Genomic DNA, 18319 nt, shown 5'->3' on the forward strand with positions numbered 1-18319 from the left:
GTGAGGCTATGTTAGATTACGACAGAAATAGAAGCTTATTTCTGAATTCTTCATTAAGTAAATTGTCAGGAACAAAGACCGGAAAGGGAATATTTAGGGGAAATTTCAACCAAAAACAATGAGTAGATTTTTTGCACCAAATTAAAACCAACTGTTTTTTTTATTAAAAAAATTTTTTGTAAATGTTTATTTTTGAGACAGAGAGAGACAGAGCATGAACGGGGGAGGGTCAGAGAGAGAGGGAGACACAGAATCCGAAGCAGGCTCCAGGCTCTGAGCTGCCAGCACAGAGCCCGACGCGGGGCTCGAACTCACGGACTGTGAGATCGTGACCTGAGCCGAAGTCAGACACTCAACCGACCAAGCCACCCAGGCGCCCCTATTGCTAATATTTTAAACTGTGATGATATGGAGCTACATCTTTTAGAAATCCTTTAAAAGAATATCATTTATAGATACATTAATAGTATTTATAAGGTGGGGTGATAGGTGTCTAGAATTTGTTCAATGTGATTCAGTGTGTGGGTGGAGTGGGGAAATTAGGATAAGAGTGGAGCTGTATAGCAAGATTGATCCTAAGTTAACAGTTGTTGATGCTTGGTGGTGTTGGATGGTCCATGCCACCATTCTTCTCCATTTACAAAATACATTTGAAGTCTTTGTAATAAAATTGGTTTTTTTATTATTTATTTATTTAAAAACATTTTTATGTTTATTTTTCAGAGTGAGAGAGACAGAGCGTGAGCAGGGGAGGGGCAGAGAGAGAGGGAGACACAGAATCCGAAGCAGGCTCCAGGCTCCGAGCTGTCAGCACAGAGCCAGATGCGGGGCTCGAACTCACGAACTGCGAGATCATGACCCGAGCCTAAGTCGGATGCTTAACCGACTGAGCCACCCAGGTGCCCCTAAAACTGTAAAAATATCGGGACATCTGGCTGGCTCAGTTGGAGGAGCATGCGACTCTTGATCTCAGAGTCCCGAGTTCCAGTCCTACTTCAGGTGTAGAGGTTACTTAAACAAACTTAAAAAAAAAAAAGATAGACATTTCCTTAGAAAACACTCATGGATGCCTTGAGTAAACGATTATTTAATTAGTCTGGCTTCCTTACTTTCATAGACGGTGGTGGCTGCACGCACACTGTCTCATCCAGACCCTTATGAGCCATCTGTCCACCAGGCGACGTTCCCAGAACTTCCCACCGACACTCGCTCTAGAAGAGGCCCCCACCTCAGCTCTGCCCTGTTTTTCACAGTTTCTTCCTAAATTGTTGTCCTGGTTGGGCTCCTGCCTTTGCCCCTCCCCCACATCTATTTTCACCAGTGCTGCCAATAGACAATTCCTCCTCTTTTCTTCCCAGAATATTTTTAAGGCATAAATCTGAATATGTTACTGTCTTACTTGAAGCTTTCCTGTAGTTCCTCAATTCTTTTGAGAATAAAATACAACCACTTTGTATGAGCTGAGCTGGAGCCTCTGAGTCCCCAGAGGGTCATGCCTCCTCTCCCACCACAGTCCCGTCTCCTAACTTCTCTCCACTGAACCAGCCGTAGCTCCTTAAAGCGTAGTTAGAAAAGTGCTTTTCTAACATCTTCAACCTGGCATCTGTTACTCCCTACGCACAAACGCATTTCTTTCTCCGGAGAATTTCTACCCTTCCTTTGAGACTTGGCTCATGTGTCTCGTCTTTCAGGAAGGCTTCCTGGTTACCCGGCCGCGGCCAGCAGCTTTTCCAGGGGATCCCATAGCTCCTGTGTATTCTACCAGTGTTCTCAACTCCTCTTCATTCTTGTTCCCCTCCTCAAGGAGAAACATTCAATTCAATTTAAATTCTCTGTAACAAGAGAAATTAAATCTGAAGAATGGATTCAGTCAGGTAAGGTTGAGCTTTGAAGGGCCACAAACCATTCTAATATAACGTCTAAGATTCTTTGCTCCCTGAGAACCAGTATTTGCCCCCATCAAGAATGCATGCATGTTCTAGTATATACTTTTCACTCTATGTTTGAATGATTTCTCTACTTGTCTCCGCCATTCGAATAGGATCACCTTGAAAATAGACATGTTGTCTTCATATCCCCAGAACAATGTCTGGCACCTCGGGGTCTTTGGTAAACGGCTGGACAAATGAGCGAGAGGATAAGTGGATGTTGTTAGCCCGAGTCACAGTTCCGAGGGACGCAGTCTCTAAGAGAGCCTCGTGAGTCACTGTCCCGGTGACTCTGAGGTCTAGTTTTCTTCCGCAAGGTGATGTAAACCCAACTATGGCTCACTCAAAGAGTGACAGTAAGACCCGGGCTGCCACCGTGGGGACCAGCAAACCTAGAGCATCCTCCCTCCACAGCGCTGAGAGTGTCTGAGTCAGCTTCAGGCTACACTTCCCACTCCATCTGTCTTCTTGGGCTTTAGCCCAACTGGCAGTTGTAAGGTCCTACAGCTTAGGAGGGTGATAACCGCCATTGATGCTCAGGCCATTTTGGAGGTGGAAGCATTCCAAGACCCTCTCTCCTTGAGGCTGCTCCAGCTTAGAAAGGAGCAACGGGAGTGTTTAGCCAGAACAAAAACTTTCTGAGAAGAAAAAAATGCAGGATCGCCAGTAAGTTTCTAAGTGAGCCCAAACAGATGTTAATGATATTATAAGAAGCTTTTATATCGCAACAGAAGGTTTACAACTATTAGGGAAAGACATGAAAGGGGGCCGGCCTACTTGTTTGTTCTGCTCGGCTCTAGTTAAGAAAATTAATGGGACCACAGAACAGATGCAAAATTGCAGCGTTACTTATCTACAATGTTATTTTCGGGCGTCTTGAGTGTTGACTATTTAACCAAATGAACACTATCCGGCTTGAATCCATAATGGCAGCTGCTTCTGTGACCAAATGGGGGGCCTGGATTTGGGAGAGAGCCCTTGGAATGCATAAACGTACAGGTCAATCAAAGTTCACTTCAACTAAAAGCGACAGAATTCATTTCACGGAGTATGGCTATGTTTCTTGGAGGACAGGACAGAGAAAATAAACCATTTAGAACAACACCCCTTACAGCTTCCTACTCTTGTGTGGTCATTTTATCTGGCCACTAAATAGTGTACCAATGGAGCTCCAAGGAGTTGCTGAGTGTCAGAGAGGAGAATTTGAATTTCTTTTGTTATGATAATTATATATGTATATATAATATATACATACACATATACATATACATATATGTACATACATACACATCTCCACATTACGCTGCTTTGTGACTGTGCTTCTCAAAGTGTAGTCTGGGGACTAGGAACTTCAGCATTATCTAAGAACTTGTTGTAAACACACATTCTCTTCACCTCAGACCTATAGGAATCCCCAAGTCTGGGGGAGGAACCCAGTCATCTGTGTTTTAACAAGACTTCTAGGTGATTCTGACTAGAGTTTGAGAACCATTACTCTGAGGGGCGCCTGGGTGGCTTAGTCGGTTGAGCATCACACTTTGGCTCAGGTCATGAATTCAAGCCCCACATTGCACTCTCTGATGTAAGCCTGTCAGCGAAGAGCCCACTTTGGATCCTCTGTCCCCTCTCTCTACCTCTCTCCTGCTTGCACTCTCCCCCAAATAAATAAATATTTTAAAAAAAGAAAACCATTACTCTGAGATCAAGCATGAAAAAAAGGGAAGATACCCCCCGCCCCCCTTTTTAAAAATCTATTATAGGTTCTTTCCTGAAGCCAGTCTTTTGCCAAAACCACCCTTTAACCACCGCTCCTAGCACAGCAAGGATCATTCTTGCTTGCTTGTAATGGGGACTTTCTGCTACTTCAGTCTAGATTTGAGGGGGAGAAAAGCTAGGGGAAATTACTGAAAAAAAAAATGAAAGCTCAGATCTTTGAAGGGCAGATTTCACTGGTACTAAAGCTATCTGTGCACAAGGCTCTGTTTGGAAAGGCATAAAGGTAATTTGCTTTTGATGGGACAAATTGTAGCCTGGAAATGTTTCTCTATATAAATTAGAGCCCATGGAGGTAAAATATTGCATTTATGGTCTCTAAAAACATGCTCTTTATTATAAGAGAGGTCTCTTGATCTGCAGATCAAGAGAGAAATCGCTAACAGCTATAAATTTGATTGGCACAAAGGCAGTAATACAGAGCACACAGGCCCTTAGGAATTATTTGGCACACATTTGCAAGTCTCCACCTATTTCTTCCTTCAAGTCCCCAAATTCTCAACTGTTTTGCTTCAGGGCTGCTTCTCGGCTAGCCACTCTCCCTCTCTTCATTTACATTGGATCTAGACACCATCAAAAAAAGACAATAGATTTTATTTCAAGAGGGTTATTTGCATCTTTGGGGACCTAAGGATTGGGTAACAGCCCTTGTTTTGGAGCCTTGGACCCAGGCAAGAGCCATCTGGCTCTACTTGGCTTATCCTCCTGTGGTAATGAAAGATGACACACACAAAAGCTCCTGAAGGCAGGATGGTCACTGAACATCGCGGGGAGGGAGGGAGGCAAATCCCTACAATTCCAAGGGTTCCAAAAGATTTGGACATCGTAAAATAGAGCTAAGATTAACATAAAAGCATCCTAATACTGGCAGCTGGTAGTTAGGATTCATTGAGCCCTAGTAGGCACCACACATCACTGCTGAATGCTTACATGTATCACCTCCTTGGATCCTTGAACACAGCCATGGGAAATAGGCATTAAATGGACGTGTACAGATGAAGAAACGGATGCTCAGAGAATTTAATTTTCCCGTTTCCCAGCTTGTCAGTTGTGAAGCTAGCCTAGAGCTCTTAGTCATTTCACTCTCTTGCTCCCCGAGGCTGGACTAGAAACAAGAGTTGATTCAGACCCTTGAGTGTGCCCCATTCTTCACTAAACAATGGCAACCAGGTCATCACTGACCAAATACTATGGCCTCACTCCCCTGCTTTAAGTCTTTTAATGGCTCCCATTGGCTTCTGGAGTAAGGTTTGAATTTCTTAACATGGGTTAGGACTGTAATGGTCTGGCTTCAGTATATCTTTCTACTTGCCAACTACCGAGTCCTTACACATCATTTATGCACCGGCTACATCTGTTACTAGGATGTGTCATGCTTTCTGATCTCCTGCTTTGGCTCACTGTCTTCTGGTTAATTCTAACAACACCTCCCAAACCCTTTCAAGACCAAAGTGGTTAGAAATCCTTGAGCTCCCCAGGCTCAAATGGATGCCTCCATATTCTCTTAACATTTTGTGCTTACACCTAGCCCATCCATCATACTATCAATTATTTTCTTCTGTGTCTCATATAAGGTGGTGACTGATTTGGGGGCAGGGATTGTGTCTTTTTTTTTTTAATGTTTTATTTATTTTTGAAACTGAGAGAGACAGGGCAGGGGCAGGGGAGGGGCAGACAGAGAGGGAGAATCCGAAGCAGGCTCCAGGCTCCCAGACGTCAGCACAGAGCCCGACGTGGGGCTCGAACCCATGAACTGTGAGATCATGACCTGAGCTGACGTTGGACACCCAGCCAACTGAGCCACCCAGGTGCCCCGATTGTGTCTTTTTTAATCTAAGAACTGGCTGACCCTAACACCTCATACACATCAAATACATGCCGATGGCATGATTGAATGGAAAACAAAGACTTTAACAATTTTGAGAGTAGTTCTACCATCTGCTTGGGTAAGGTACAAGGCAGAGCAATAAAATTAGTGTAACGGGAAGACGTGCCCACATTTTGAAGCCACAGCTATTAAACCCAACTGCAGTATTGCTAGTTTAGGAAAAGAAGTTCTATCACGTATGGTTATAAACTTTCTGTAACTGATGAAAGCAGCAAGGATTGAGGGGGCAGTGTCAAGGAAAGCACTGGAAGACTCCCAGAGTACAGAAAGTCCAACACGAATATGAGCAACATTTTAGGGAGTGGAGACTATATGCTGAATTTTGTCATTTTAAAACATTGAGACCAAGGATGGTAATAATTCACATCACCAGTTTAATTTCAGATTAAGCACAGCATCAAACTTCCCAAATCAGTGACTTGTTATGATTAATGCTTACTTCCCATTCATTTAAATCTTGCTGAATGATAAGAACAAAGGTGGAGAAAGGCATTTTAGGAAGCAGTAGCCATAAAAATAGTCCCCATGTATTGAACACCAACTGTGCCAGTAAATATTTCTATTACTAAGTGACAACTGCTCCGTAAGGCGAGTATTGCTGTCTGTACATTACTGAAAATACAGCGGAATCTCAGGTTGGTTCAGTAGCTTGCCCAAACTCACATAGCTCAAATGTGGTGGAACTGGACTTTAAACTCAGGCCTGATCTTAAAGCATGTGCTCTTTAGGACCACATAGTCTGCCTTGAACTAACTCATTTTGAATCATTTCCTCCCCCACTCCTTGCTCTGTTCTGAGTAAGAGTAGTCAGCTACTCAAATTACACAGTACTTTACATCCTCATGTTGGAAGAGGATATAGAAACACTTAAATTCTTCCAAATCAATGATCAGATGGTAATTTTCAAATAGTGGTCTGTTATAAAAACATGTCTGAATGAGTATATATTTTCATATGCCAATTTGAGAAAATCTGGTTTGGGTAAATATGTCTCTCACATCTATACTTACAGTCTTATTTTGGGTAGGTGCACAGTTTTCAACGGAAGGATTTAGAATTTTAAAAATAGGACCTCCTTGGTGCACCTGGGTGGCTCAGTCAGTTAAGCATCTGACTTCGGCTCAAGTCATGATCTCGCAGTACACGAGTTAGAGCCCCACGTCGGGCTCTGTGCTGACAGCTCAGAGCCCGGAGGGAGCCTGTTTCGGATTCTGCGTCTCCCTCTCTCTATGTCCCTGCCCCGCTTGTTCTCTCTCTCTCTCTCCCTCTCAATCTCTCTCAAAAATAAATTTAAACAATTACAAAATTAAATAAAATAAAAATACGACCTCCTAAAAAAATAAAAAAAAAACTTAATAAGCATGATAATTACCATAATACTAGGCAGAGGGATTGTAGGGTGAAAGGGGAAAGGGGGGAAAGATGAACTGAAGGAAAGAAGCAATTGAAAGTAAGACCTGACTCTCCAAGTGCTCAGTTATTGTTTCTGGAACTCCTCCTGCCTGACATGTCTGCACAGCCTGGTGTTGGAACTGGGAACACCGCCAACTGTGAGCACTATACATATTCATCTCTGGCTTGGGTTTTTTACTCTGCAAGGAAGGTGGCTGAGATCTGCTTAGCTTGGCAAATCATACAAAATGGGTTTCTCCACAGAGTGTTGCCTCTTCACTAGGACACAGCCCAGACTGATGCTTGAGGCTTTATCCTTTTTGGAAATAAATCCCCCAAAGAAAGTGCAACTGAAGCATGCTTGTAAAGAGAAGAATGCAAACGTTGGTACAGAAAATCAGTTGCTTGAGAAATAATGAGTGGAAAATTTTAAACGTTGGTTATAAAATATATTTGAAGACAATCATCCTTACCAGCTCTGCTGATGGATGCAACTACCAGTTTGTTTTAGCTTTGGATAGGAATTAAAACCACATGACCACAAACTCTAGATCTAGATGGCTTAATTATAGAAGATTCTAGAGCACTGACAATAACTCGTCTTTGGTTGGAACGAAGCTCTCTTAACCACTCTCTCTGTAAACCATTACTGGATTAACTGATTCTCCATCCTCTTTGTAAAATGTACCTTTCTTTTTTTTTTTGAATTTTTTGAATGTTTATTTATTTTTTGAGGGAGAGAGAGAGAGAGAGAGAGAGAGAGACAGAGCATGAGTGGCAGAAGGGCAGAGAGAGAGGGAGACACAGAATCCAAAGCAGGCTCCAGGCTCTGAGCTGTCAGCACAGAGCCTGACATGGGGCTCGAACTCACAGACTGCGAAATCATGACCTGAGCTGAAGTCAGAGGCTTAAGACTGAGGCACCCAGGTGCCCCTAAAATGTACCTTACAATGCCATCGAATGCTCTAGTGTAATAGGTCTCTCTCTCTAGTACCTCTGTGAATCTCTGTTCCTGCTAACAATTGTGTTGTAAGCTTAAAAATTTAGTCAATTTTGTTTATTCCCAAGCTTGTTGATGTTAGTTTTACTAGTTTTTGTAACTATGCAATCTGATGAATCTCACATAACCTATGAAACATGAGTACAGTGGTTCTATGAAAACAAAATCAAATTCTTTGGAAAGATTCAATAAGGGAGGTCGTTAGACAAAAATCTACTGTTAATTCTGTAGAAGAAAAACTTGAAAATATTGGGCAAGTAAAAAAATCTAAATGGAGTAAACATTCAGATTAAATTCTTTAAATTTTCACTATATTAAAACAAAAACAAAACTGGAAATCATGAACTGTATATTATATGTATGGCTTAGGAAACCAAACAAGTAAAAAGACTTGTAACTGTGATCAGCAGAATGATATTCATAGCAAAGAAGTTGGCTTCACCCCCGAGATTGGTAAAATTTTAAGTTAAATGTTTATGCTACCCATAGCTATCATTTTCTGTTAATTCCCCACATTAACTGCGTCGTTCAATTACGGACTTTTTTCAATCAGCTCTAGGTTCTTATCATAATCAGATAAAAGACCCTCTACTGCTGCTCAGATTGTGTTCCTTGGACCGCAGTAGGAAGGCTGCTAGAAACGCAGAGTCTTGGGCCTCATCTGGGTGTAATATCCAGGAACTGTGTTCTAACAAGCTCTTCAGGTGATTCTGAGGCCCTTAAAGTTTGAGAAGCCCTGTCCCATTGTGTTCCTCCATTACTGGAAACACTACCAATGAATACAGCCCTTTTAGAAAACAACAGGATACTTCCAATCCATGAGCATGGAAAATTTTTCCATTTCTTTGTGTCTTCTTCAATGTCTTTCATAAGCTTTCTATAGTGAAAGATACATGATTTCACTCATATGTGGAATCTGAGAAACTTAACAGATGATCATAGGGGAAGGAAGGGAAAAATAAGATAGAAACAGAGAGGGAGGCAAACCATAAGAGACTCTTTACTTTTTTTTAAGTCTCTACCTCATGGAAAAAAAAATTTTTAATGTTTTATTTTTATTTTTATTCTTTGGAGACAGAGACAGAGTGCGAGGTGGGGGCAGTGAGAGAGGGAGACACAGAATCCAAAGCAGGCTCCAGGCTTTGAGCTGTCAGCACAGACCTCGACGTGGAGCTCGAGTCCATGAACTGTGAGATCATGACCTGAGCCGAAGTCTGATGCTTAACTGACTGAGCCACCCAGGCGCCCTTATAAGAGATTCTTAAATACAGAGAACAAACTGAGGGTTGTTGGGGGTGGGGTGGGGTAAGTGGGTGATGGGCAATAAGGAGGGTGCTTGTTGAGATGAACACTGGGTGTTATATGTAAGAGATGAATCACTGGGTTCTACTCTTGAAGCCAAGACTACACTGTATGTTAAGTAACTTGAGAATTAAAAATAATTAAAGAAAAAAAAGAAAACAATATGATACAAGACTCATCAGGAATCATGAGAAGTTCCTTTTTACTCTTACTCAGCAGTTCTACTTCTAAAAATATTTCCTAAGGGAATAATTCAAAAGAAGAAGAAGAGTTGAGTAAAGATATCCATACGTAAAGATGTCTGTGATTGTACTATCTACAATAACTGGAAGCCATCTAAGAAGAGAAAAATGATAAATAAATTACAGACAGACAATGGTAGATATTAAGTGTTTGAAAAGTGGGTAATGTGCTTATGAAGGTGTAACACACACTGATTATGTAATACAAATATCAATTAGAAAATGACTAGTTCCATTGTGTTAGGGGTAGTATTGGGTGATGCTTTAGTTTTCACTTTTAAACATTGCTTTGATACAGTTGCAATAATGTTGTATAATAAAAATCTTAACTGTACAATTTAAAAGCACCCCTATTGAAAATTCATAGTACCCTCTTAACACACAATTTAAAGACCCCTTTAACTATGTAAGACTCTGCTGCAAAGTCACTAGCCAGCTGTCGCATGTAAAACATCAAGATGTCATATCTTTTGTGACAGACGGGCAGTTAGAGAAGTCAGTCTTAACTAAGAAGGCTATCAATACCTGAATTATCTTCATCTTTGCGGATTTTGAGCTTCACCAAGTCTTCACATTGCTGGAGGATCTGAACCGCATCTTCCATAGAACAGTTGTCCAGCCGGATGTTATCTATCGCAAGTAATTTATCTCCCAGTTCCAGGGTGCCAGTCCTGTTAGTAAATGCACAGCGACACATGATGAATGAGCACTTACCCTGGTCATTTAAGAGGCATTAAGAAGAGTGTGGCAGTAATGGCAGTCTTTAGAGGGAAAGACGTCCTCCAGCTATTTTTAAATTGCATTTTATGAACAAATCCCTTTTTTTCCAGTCTTGTTTTGGATGGCTGCCATGACACCAAATTTCAGAGTATTAAAAACATTTTTTTTAACTGGTTTCTTCAAGTCGTCGAGGACAGCTATATAAGCTTCACTCAGGAATTCTAAGTTTCTCAGGAAGGGAGGTGAAGGGGCAGGGTTTACAGACACTGGGAGTCCTCATGCTTCTCCGCATCGGTGCACTCCTTTTCTTCCTGGGCAATACCAGGTACTAGGAGAGGGCTGAGAGACGGTGGGCGAGACTTAGTGGATGTCAGAGTCGTGGTGTCCCTGCCCTTTCCACCTGTCCCGGGAAACACACTGTGGCTGCCATAGGGAGAAAGGGTGAATCTGATGCTACCTATCTGCGAGGTGGCCCCTGAGAGTCTCACACTGGCCATGGACCTCTGCAGGTCTGTTGAAAATATTCAAGGTCCATCATGAAATAAGAAAAATAATGAGAATGGATACGTATTTGTGCATATATGCACATACATACATATTTGTAAGGAAGGTTATGTTTTGGGAAGGACTATTTTTCATGCATTATGTCTGTGGCAGAGATTGCTAACTGCTTTCCTGCATCTAATTTCCTCTCTCTTCTTCTGGGTCGCTCCTTGAAGATGCATGTCCCAGACTCCCTCGACACCACTCTCACTTCCCTTTCATGGCTAGAAAACCACAATGACAGGAGCAAGCGGGTGAGGATGGCAGGATTGCTGCCCTAGTCCTGCACTGCCTGCCTGCCTCCCAGCTGTCACATGAGATACAGTGCAGTCTTGTCTGACCCAGTCTGTTTATGAGCTTCCCTGTCATGGCATCTGAGCCTATCCCGATATACCTAAACCCATACAATGTCCTTCCTGCTTTTTGAGCATTAGAGTATTTCTTTAATGAAATGACTGTGATAATAGAAGGGTTTCTTTTTTTTTTTTTTAAGTCTTAATTGGACAATAGAAAGTTAAGTCTTACATAAGTATTCCCAAACATTTAAAAATATTTCGATCTGTGACACTGAAAGTTTGAGACTCCCTGAGTTTAATGGTATATGGGCCAAATAGGACATTGTTCTAGGCTCAGGGATCTGGCTTGGCTAGGGAGGACATTCGGGCATCTCGCAAAGCTCTCCCACAAGCTATTATCTCTATGTGAGGTGTTTCATAATTGGGACCATAAGTAGGACCACTTCCAGTTTCTTAGCTGGAAAATGAAGAGAGTCAGTGAAGGAGAGCCTATGATAGATTCGGGAAGGACCCTAACAAATATTTTCAGGTGATTATTGTCTACAGTGGGTACAAAAATAAATAAATAAGGTGGGAGAGCTACACAGTCATTGCATGAGAAATGTTGAATATAATCAATTAGTAGTGGCTGTCTGGAAAATGATTCATTAGGAAGGTCTACCTTGGGTGTGGAAAGGGTCACTTCTACTTTAATTAAGGAAGCCTTACACCCAGCTGCCTCAGTCGTTAGAGCATGTGACTCTTGATCTTGGGGTCATGAGTTCGAGCCCCACATTGGTGATAGAGTTTACTTAAAAAAGAGAAAAAAGAAAAAAAAAAAAAGAAATGCCTTGGAATGAACCAGAAAATTCATTTTCCTTACCTATGTGCCACACTGCCTTTCTTGATATCTGATATGACAAGGGGATCTCCTGGTTTTCTGCTGGATGGTGCTGTAATAACGAAGTTAGAATAGTCACATCTTTATACCCATGATTCACCCACACTGTACATTTCCAGTTTGTAGCAATGGTTAATGCAGGTACAGTTTGTATGCAAAGCAAAGATGCTCAGCAAACAGATTAGAAAATGTGCACATTACACCTTCTTGATATAAAGATATTTGTGTTGAAGTATTTACAAACTTAAAAACAAAAGCCCAGTCATTAAAATTTTTTTTTACTGTTTATTTTTGAGAGAAACAGAGAGAGAGACAGAGTGTGGGCTGGGGAAGGGGCAGAGAGACGGAGACATGGAATCCATTGCAGGCTCTAGGCTCTGGGCTTGTCAGCACAGAGCCCAACACGGGGCTTAAACTCATGACCCGTGAGATCATGACCTGAGCCAAAGTGGGACGCTTAACCAACTGAGCCACCCAGGAGCCCCCAAACAAAGTCATTTTAAATTTGCAGTTGGAGAAAGCAACTGCAGAACTTCCCATCAGGTTTAAATCTATTTCAACATGTGATTCCCAAGAGAAAGGTGAAAGGTGAACACCCCAACTGGAGAGTATCAGACACAACTGGGGGCTCCCCTTAGGGGTATTCACATGTGCTCCCTTCTCCCTTCCCTTCTTTTTGGTGAGGAGACAGCACTTTTTATGGGACCATGCCATGTTACTCAAGGGGATGGGGCTGGAAAGTGGATGAGATTCACTGATTTAAAGTTCTTTTTTTCAGAAGGAAATCTTTTGCTAGATAGACAGTAAATCTTAAAATTTTGCTCACACATTCACCCCTAGAATGCTCTGAAATGTTCTGGAATGTGACTATTTTGTTTTACTGAGAATAGTAAATATTTGGTGTGACTTAATTACATGTTTATACATATGCATATTCTAAATATATACATGTAACTTTTATCGAGTTTACAGATTATTCCATTATCCTGCACAGTGGTCAGTTTTGGGCTTTATAACTTCTCTTAGGGATGTTTCCATTTGATGAGGCTCAATACATTTGGTATTGAGTCTACCTTAGATTTAATCCTGAAAATGAACTACAGCTCACATAAGTACAAAAACACCATCTTGATCTAGAAGGTTTGCATTTAATGTAGGAGACTGATAATTAAAATAACCCATACCGACATTTATAAAAAAAAACAATTCGCCTCCGAGAGGAGAGGTTTTGCCAATTTGAAGTATGTTGTGATTTCCTTTTAAGGATCATTAAAAGGCCCCTAAAGTAAGATTTTATTATAAACAGGCTGATCACCCCATAATAATCATAGAACCATATCATATCCCATAATCCCATCTGAATCCCAGGAAAATGTTTATACTCAGGAACAGATGGTTTAATATCTCAACACAACATTGAAAAAAAAGCAAACACATATACCAATACCTTACCCGCTGTCTAAATTAGTCCATAGTAAATGTTAATGGGACTTCATTCAATCATGATTCTTAGCTTCTAGCAAAGTATGCAAAACATTCTATTCACTACAATTAATTCATAATTTAAACCTCCACTCAATGATCTGATATAATTCCGCTAGAGAAATAGAAACATTGAGCATTTTTACACATGTCATATTTCACAACCGCAAATTGTTTTGGGCATAGGGCACAAAAACAAAAACTTTGTTATCACCAGAAAATACAACTTTTCTAGCATCTGCCGATGAATTTACACTGTATTTTGCTGAGCCGTTGTAACATCGTAGAGCATTCAATGTTTCCCTTGGTTTTTAATAAAATCCATGTTCCACTGAAATGGTCTGATATGAAATAATAATGGAGACAACAAACTACACCAAACCCATCTCTGTCATCATTGCAGCAGAGGAAACTAGCACTGGGGCCTCCTCCTGGACAAACCCACACAGCTTTGCAGAGAGGCTTGAAAGTCATCATGGTGTGTAGGCACATATGGCGGCCATTCTCACGTTTACTAGATTCTTCTCTTTTTCTTTTAACCAAGACCATTGCTGAGGCTTGCAAAATTCATCAGGGTAGAGGCTCACTGGAGTCATAAAGCCGAACCCAGAAGTGGGTCCAAATCTGTATGAGCTCCTGTCACCGTCATTACCATGCCTAGCAGGCATATTAAATGAATGTGGCTCTGGGAGCCCAGTCATTGTTTGCACACCCTAGTATAGTAAAACCTTGGAGTGTGAGTAACTTGGTCTGCGAGTGTTCTGCAAGACGAGCACACATTTCTAATACGTTTTAACTTGATAAACGGGCGATGTGTCACAATTCGAGTAGGATGTGACACCGAACGTCAGGTGATCACAAGTGAGCCAATGGTGGTTCTCTCTCTCTCTCTCTTGCTGCAGGATTATGGGTGATCACCTCCCATGCTCGGATGCTTGGTCTCAGGCTGCGGTGTTTGGCAGATAGCAGTGATTTTTCAGAACGTTGGAAGGTGCCCAAAACTGGCACGAGTGTATTTTTTTGTCATTTCAAAGCAACTATGGACAGTCCTTTACTTTCCCATTCAAGAGTAAGCTTAGGAATGTTTTGCTTCATTCTAGGTCATCGGATAGGTTCCTTGTTAAAGTTGCATGGAAAGAAAAAGGTCCCATTGAGCCAACAGATAGCAACGATTCTGTTAGTGATAGTGAAAGTCGTCCTACACAATAACCCTCCTCTCTCTTGTCTCCCCTCATACCAGCCACGAAGGTTTTCAAAGGTAATTACAGGTTAATTTATTTTTCTTTATATTTTGTATTTTGTTTACTATTTGGTATTATATTACAGTATTGTAGTCATTTTTATATGAATATTTTGGGGTTGTGGAACGAATCATCTGAGTTTCCATTATTTCTTATGGAAAAATTCACTTTGATATACAAGTGCTTTGGATTACAAGCATGTTTCCGGAATGAATTATGCTCACAAACCAAGGTTTTACTGTACCATGTTTTAATTCTCCACTCTTTGAGAAGAAGTCACAAACCAAGCATCCTTTGCTTGCCTTGTGATGCTTTAAAAAGTTAGATTAGTTGCCAACATTTAAAAGTTAGTAGATTTCATGTGTAACTTCTTTTAAAAAATTAGGAAGGCAGAGCACCTGGCAGGCTCAGTCAGAAGAGCGTGTGACTCTCGATCTCGGGGTTATGCGTTTGAGCCACATGTTGGGTGTAGAGATTACTTAAAAAAATAAATATTTTAAAAAATTTAAAAAAATTAGGGAGGCAATATGGTATAGTGATTAAGAGCCAAGAGTTGGCAGCCAGATGCTTGGGTTCAAAATCCTGGCCCTACCACTTATTAGCCATGTGCAGTTGAGGACATAGTCTTTAGGTACCTTAGTATTCTCATGTCCAAATGGTGATGACGAATAATAACAGTACTTACCTAGAGGGTGTTTTTTTTTTTTTTTTTTTTTTTTTAAACAAGGATTGAGTTCTTACATTAAAGCGACTGGACCAGTGCATAAGCAAGTGTACATGAGCGTTCACTCTAATGATTATCTATCAACACTGGACATGTTCCAACTCCTCCCTTGGATGGAGCCTTCAATTTCCCATTTGTCACTGTCCTCACTTGGATGGGTCTCATTCACTGACTTGCCTCACCCCTGAGGGCTTCGGAATTTGTGACCCTTTGAATGAGAATACACCAGCACTCAGTGCTTCACATTTGATTGGAGATCTCCACAGAATCATTTGTTTAAAACATACTTATTGAACACCAACTCTGAGTTAGATAGCTCTGCTCTGGCCACTGGCCATGAAACCCCAGAGAAGTTGGATCGCAAGGAGAGGCAGGGCCGGTTAAATCTCATGAAGTTCTTAGGCACGAAGCTCTCTTTTCCGCCAAGTGATTCCAACTGGGAAGGCCATACAAGCACATCATATGGTGGGGAGGTTACACTAAATGGGTCAGGGGTGTGGTCTAGCAAAGAAGGGTAACGCATGGTTATTAAAGTTCTGAAAAAACCAAAATGCTTTCACAAGTGCTTGAAATCTCAGTATCAATTGGTCACATGTGCAGAACTGAAAGCCTAGGACAAAAGAGGCAATGACAGCTGTTTCAAAATCCAGTTGACAAGAGACAGCAATGACAGCTGTTTCGCAATCCAACAAGAGGAGGTCCCTAGAAATTTTATTCTAAATCACAAGTACCTGTTTGTATAACATCACAATGATCGACATTGCCATGCTGCCCACAGACGTACATTCTTGATCCTCAAGAGGACACTACCTACTCTATTGCTTCTCAAAATCTGCATTTCTATTTTTTACTTTTTATATCAAAATTATACATGTCAGATTTCTGCAAGAGCAGCCCTTTACTTCCGACTTCCCCAGGTACAACTTTTGGCTGTTGCTCTGTTGGTAAGTAACATACAACTGTTACTATTTCATTACGTTTCAGTGCTAGTCATTGACCTTCTATTATGAAAGATGGGGAGTTCGTTCTCTCCCGCTCTATACCAACACCACACTCATATATGTTGCTTATCCTGTGGGCTCCCCCCATTCTTCCAACACAGTTTTGTCTTAATTTTTCATAAGATCAATATTTTCCTCAGACTATGTAAACAGTACTCACAGACAAGTCATGTCGCATACCATGCCTTTTCATAGGACACGTTTTCCCTGTAGTCGTCTGTTGTCTTGGTGTCTTTGTTTGCTTAGTTTTCTTGGCTTTATCATGAATCCAACTCCTCAGATTTCCCAGATTATATAAAGCTCCTCTTAATATGTAAAATCAGGGGCACGTGGGTGGTTTAGTCGTTTAAGCATCAGACTTCGGCTCAGGTCATGATCTCACGGTTTGTGGGTTCGAGCCCTGCATCAGGCTCTGGGCTGACAGCTCGGAGCCTGGAGCCTGCTTCGGATTCTGTGTCTCCCTCTCTCTGCCCTTCCCCTGCTCATGTTCTTGTCTCTCTCTCTCTCAAAAACAAATAAACATTAAACAACTAAACATATATATATATATATATATATATATACACACACACTGTATATATATATACTATATATATTATACAATATATATACTATATATACTATATATGTATAGTACATATATACTATGTATATATAGTATACTATGTATACTATATACTATATATACTATATATATACTATATATTATATATACTATATTTACATGCTATATACTATATATACTACATATATACTATATATTATATATACTACATATATATGTATATATATATAATATATATATATACTACATATATATGTATATATATATAATATATATATATACTACATATATATGTATATATATAATATATATATATATACATATATATGTATATATATATAATATATATATATACTATATACTATATATACTATATAATCAGATGAGGGATTCTAGCAAAGGTTCACAACCTGTCTGGGCTGTTTGCTTCCTAGGGTTGCTACACAGATCTTGGGAACTTCCTTCCCACAGACCCTGCGAACCCAGATAGATGTTCTCTTGACTTTTGTTACACTTGTTAAACATGGAGGCCATTAGACTGAGGTGGCTCTAATGCTGTGCTGGCCTATAGAAGCAAACCAAAGTCTCAGCCTGTCAATGTCTTAAGGTTACACAATCAAAAAGCTAAGGAAAACCAATCACAAACAGCCAACTGGGCTTTTGGCTACATCCAACCAATAATCTCCTTTCTCTGTATCTGCACTTCCTTTACGTGTCCTCCCCAGGCTCCTGTGGGTAGAGTGCCCCTAACCGCTTCCAGTTTGGCACTCCCTGACTTGAATCTATTTTTGCTCAAATAAACGCTTAAAATGTTTAACGTGCGTTAGTTTATTTCTTAACACTAATGACATTAGTAAACTAATAACACTTAGTTTACTTCTCTCCTCTTTCATTCTGTAATGGCTATTCTTTGGATTTTGTGTCGTTTGGACTCAGCCTGAATAATTCTTCTCTAGTCTAGATTCCTCATTTATTTGTTTTGTTCTCATTTCTGGACTTTGCCCTCAGCTTCATTTTCCAATATTTTAATTTCTGCCACATTATGCTCCGAGAGCTCTTTGTCCCCCTCAGTATGTTATGTTATATTAGCAGTCGTCTCCTACCTCCCACAGATACAACATCACAGGTTGTCACTAATGTTAATGAAAGCTTTTTCCTTGTTAAAGTTTTCTCCTTCCTGAATGTGCGGCTTCTGTTTTTCTTTTTTGTTTCTGGTTACAGTCTTGCATATTAGATTCTTTCCTCAGGTGTCTGCTTTTTCGTGGCTGTCTGTTCACATTAAGGAGAGCACCCCTAAAAGGCTGTTTGAAAGCTGGGTGTACCTGTGGTCTTCCCTGGATAG

General features: G+C 40.7%; 1 protein-coding gene across 11 annotated transcripts in view; it reads right to left on the reverse strand.

Annotated features, from left to right (window-relative positions):
* Positions 1 to 18319, reverse strand: part of GRIP1 (glutamate receptor interacting protein 1) — a 682693-nt gene that overhangs the window by 46247 nt on the left and 618127 nt on the right. For all 11 annotated transcript variants that reach the window (XM_042992703.1, XM_042992699.1, XM_042992700.1 and 8 more), the window contains 2 exons: positions 11947 to 12016; positions 10051 to 10196 (listed from right to left, as the gene is read on the reverse strand). In XM_042992703.1, coding sequence (XP_042848637.1) covers positions 10051 to 10196; positions 11947 to 12016 — 216 coding nt within the window. The remainder of the gene's footprint in view (positions 1 to 10050; positions 10197 to 11946; positions 12017 to 18319) is intronic.

The sequence above is a fragment of the Panthera tigris genome, chromosome B4, assembly GCF_018350195.1.
Source record: "Panthera tigris isolate Pti1 chromosome B4, P.tigris_Pti1_mat1.1, whole genome shotgun sequence".
NCBI classification, from domain to species: Eukaryota; Metazoa; Chordata; class Mammalia; order Carnivora; family Felidae; genus Panthera; species Panthera tigris.